The sequence below is a fragment of the Nicotiana tabacum genome, chromosome 2 (assembly GCF_000715075.1).
Source record: "Nicotiana tabacum cultivar K326 chromosome 2, ASM71507v2, whole genome shotgun sequence".
In the NCBI taxonomy this organism is placed as follows: Eukaryota; Viridiplantae; Streptophyta; class Magnoliopsida; order Solanales; family Solanaceae; genus Nicotiana; species Nicotiana tabacum.
This window is the reverse complement of record NC_134081.1, coordinates 124,769,585-124,771,727: the sequence shown is the minus strand read 5'-3', so window position 1 is coordinate 124,771,727 and position 2,143 is coordinate 124,769,585. Positions and strand designations below refer to the sequence as shown.

The following is a 2,143-nucleotide window of genomic DNA, read 5'->3' as shown; positions in this document are numbered from 1 at the left end:
CACGTAGTGAAATGAGGCAACGACTAATATCCACAAAGTGAAGTACTCTTGAACTGAATGGACATGAGTTGAGACCCTCAATACACATGCTATATCCTTAATTTTATGCAAACTCCGCGATACTAATAAAGTGCTTTTATGGTCATGCACACACCTTGGGTCTCATGAGTGCTCTAGAAAGACATCCCAAGTATTTCATAAAAGGCGACCGCACCTTTACACTCACTTAGGTGATTCCATCAAGTCTATCAATATATAGACCACCTTAAGAATGGAATCATTAAGAGCAAAATAGGCTCAATCTTATAAAGCACTACTACACATCATAGGGATAGGAAATATAGTGCATATTGAAGTCTCATATGGCTTCGTTTGACCACGAACGGGTATCCACCATACTTCCTCAATCCATCCATGGGCTTTAGCCCCATCTTCCTCGACGTTTCAAGGATAACTCTCCTTGCCAAACCCTTGGTTAAAGGATCCGCCAAATTTCTTTCGAACCTTATATATTCCAAGGAAATAACACTATGTTTTAATAATTGTTTCACCGTACCATGTCTAATGCGAATATGTCTTCTTTTTCCATTGTACACACTATTCTTGGCAATTCCAATTGCCGCTTGTGAGTCACAATGTAAAGATACTAGTGAAGTTTATATTCCCCACAAAGGCACGTCTGCCAATAAGTTTCTCAACCATTCAGCTTCTTGCCTTGCTAACTCAAGAGCAATAAATTCACATTCTATGGTCGAACGTGCTATACAAGTTTGTTTTGAAGACTTTCATGAAATAGCACCTGCACCTAAAGTAAACACATAGCCACTAGTGGAGCTAACTTCATCATTGTCAGTAACCCAATTTGCATAACAAAATCCTTCTAAAACAGCAAAAAAATTATTAAAATACAAACACCAATCCATAGTATCTCTCAAATATCTTAGCAAGCGATGAAGAGCATTCCAGTGTTCACTACTGGGGTTGTGAGTATATCTACTTAATCTACTAACAACATAAGCAATATCGGGTCGTGTATAATTCATGAGAAACATTGCACTACCAATTATCTTAGCATATTTAGTTTGAGAAACACTAAATTCTTTATTATTTCTCAAGTGTATGCTAGGATCATAAGGAGTTCTCACATGAGCTACCTAAAAACAATCAAACCTTTTCAATATTTTCTCAATATAATGTGACTGAGACAATGAAAAACCATTAGCAGCTCTTTTGATTTTGATCCCTAAAATTACATCTTCTTCTCCAAGATCTTTCATTTCAAATTTAGAAGACAACAAATTCTTAGTCTCATTTACAATATCCACATTAGGGCCAAAGATTAACATGTCATCCACATACAGACATATAATCACACAATCTGATCCTACCATCTTGGAATAAACACAAGTATCGGATGCATTAACAACAAACTCATTATCTACTAGTGTGCTATTAAATTTTTCATACCATTGCTTAGGTGCCTATTTAAGACCATATAGATACTTTCTCAATTTGCATATTTTATTTTCCCGTCCTTGGATCACAAAACTCTCAGGTTGAGTCATATAGATCTCTTCCTCTAAATCACCATTTAGAAAAACCGTTTTAACATCCATTTGATGTATCACTAAATTATGAATAGAGGCTAAGGCAATAATAGTTCTAATATTTGCTATTTTAATTACGGAAGAATAGGTATCAAAGTAGTCAACGCCTTTCTTTTGGTTAAAAACCCTAATAACAAGTCTAGCCTTATATTTCTCAATTGTACCATCGGGTCTCAATTTCTTCTTAAATATCCACTTGCTACTTATATGTTTACAACCTTTAAGCAAATCAAACAAGTCCCAAGTGTGATTAGAAACTATAGAGTCTAATTCACTTTTAATGGCCTCTTTCCAAAAATTAGCATCTATTGACCTCGTTGCTTCATCATAAGTCTTAGGGTCTTCTTCTATTAAATAGGTAGACACTAATTCATAATTCAAAAGATCAAGCTCAATATTTTCAGTCAAGAAAGTAGTGATAAAGTCAGGACCAAAGCTAGCTTCAATTCTATGTCTCTTACTCCTTCTAAGTTCATTTTCATGATCATTAGCAGTAATATTAGAAGAAGGCACAATATGAGAATTAACAGATATAG

General features: G+C 34.9%; 1 protein-coding gene across 1 annotated transcript; it reads right to left on the bottom strand.

The window, feature by feature from the left end:
* Positions 1-785: 785 nt before the first annotated feature.
* Positions 786-1,391, bottom strand: LOC142167943 (secreted RxLR effector protein 161-like). The gene is made up of 2 exons (XM_075228532.1): positions 1,254-1,391; positions 786-1,154 (listed from the first exon to the last, which is right to left on the bottom strand). Exons 1-2 carry the CDS (start codon positions 1,389-1,391, stop codon positions 786-788), a joined length of 507 nt encoding a protein of 168 aa, XP_075084633.1.
* Between the last annotated feature and the right edge of the window lie 752 nt (positions 1,392-2,143).

What these genes read in the sequence shown, in the direction of transcription:
- LOC142167943 (XM_075228532.1), bottom strand. Translation starts at nt 1,391, where the DNA reads ATGGTAGGATCAGATTGTGTGATTATATGTCTGTATGTGGATGACATG. An exon ending in AAGATCTTGGAGAAGAAGAT is followed by an intron (nt 1,155 to 1,253) that starts GTAATTTTAGGG and finishes GATTGTTTTTAG; the next exon opens with GTAGCTCATGTGAGAACTCC.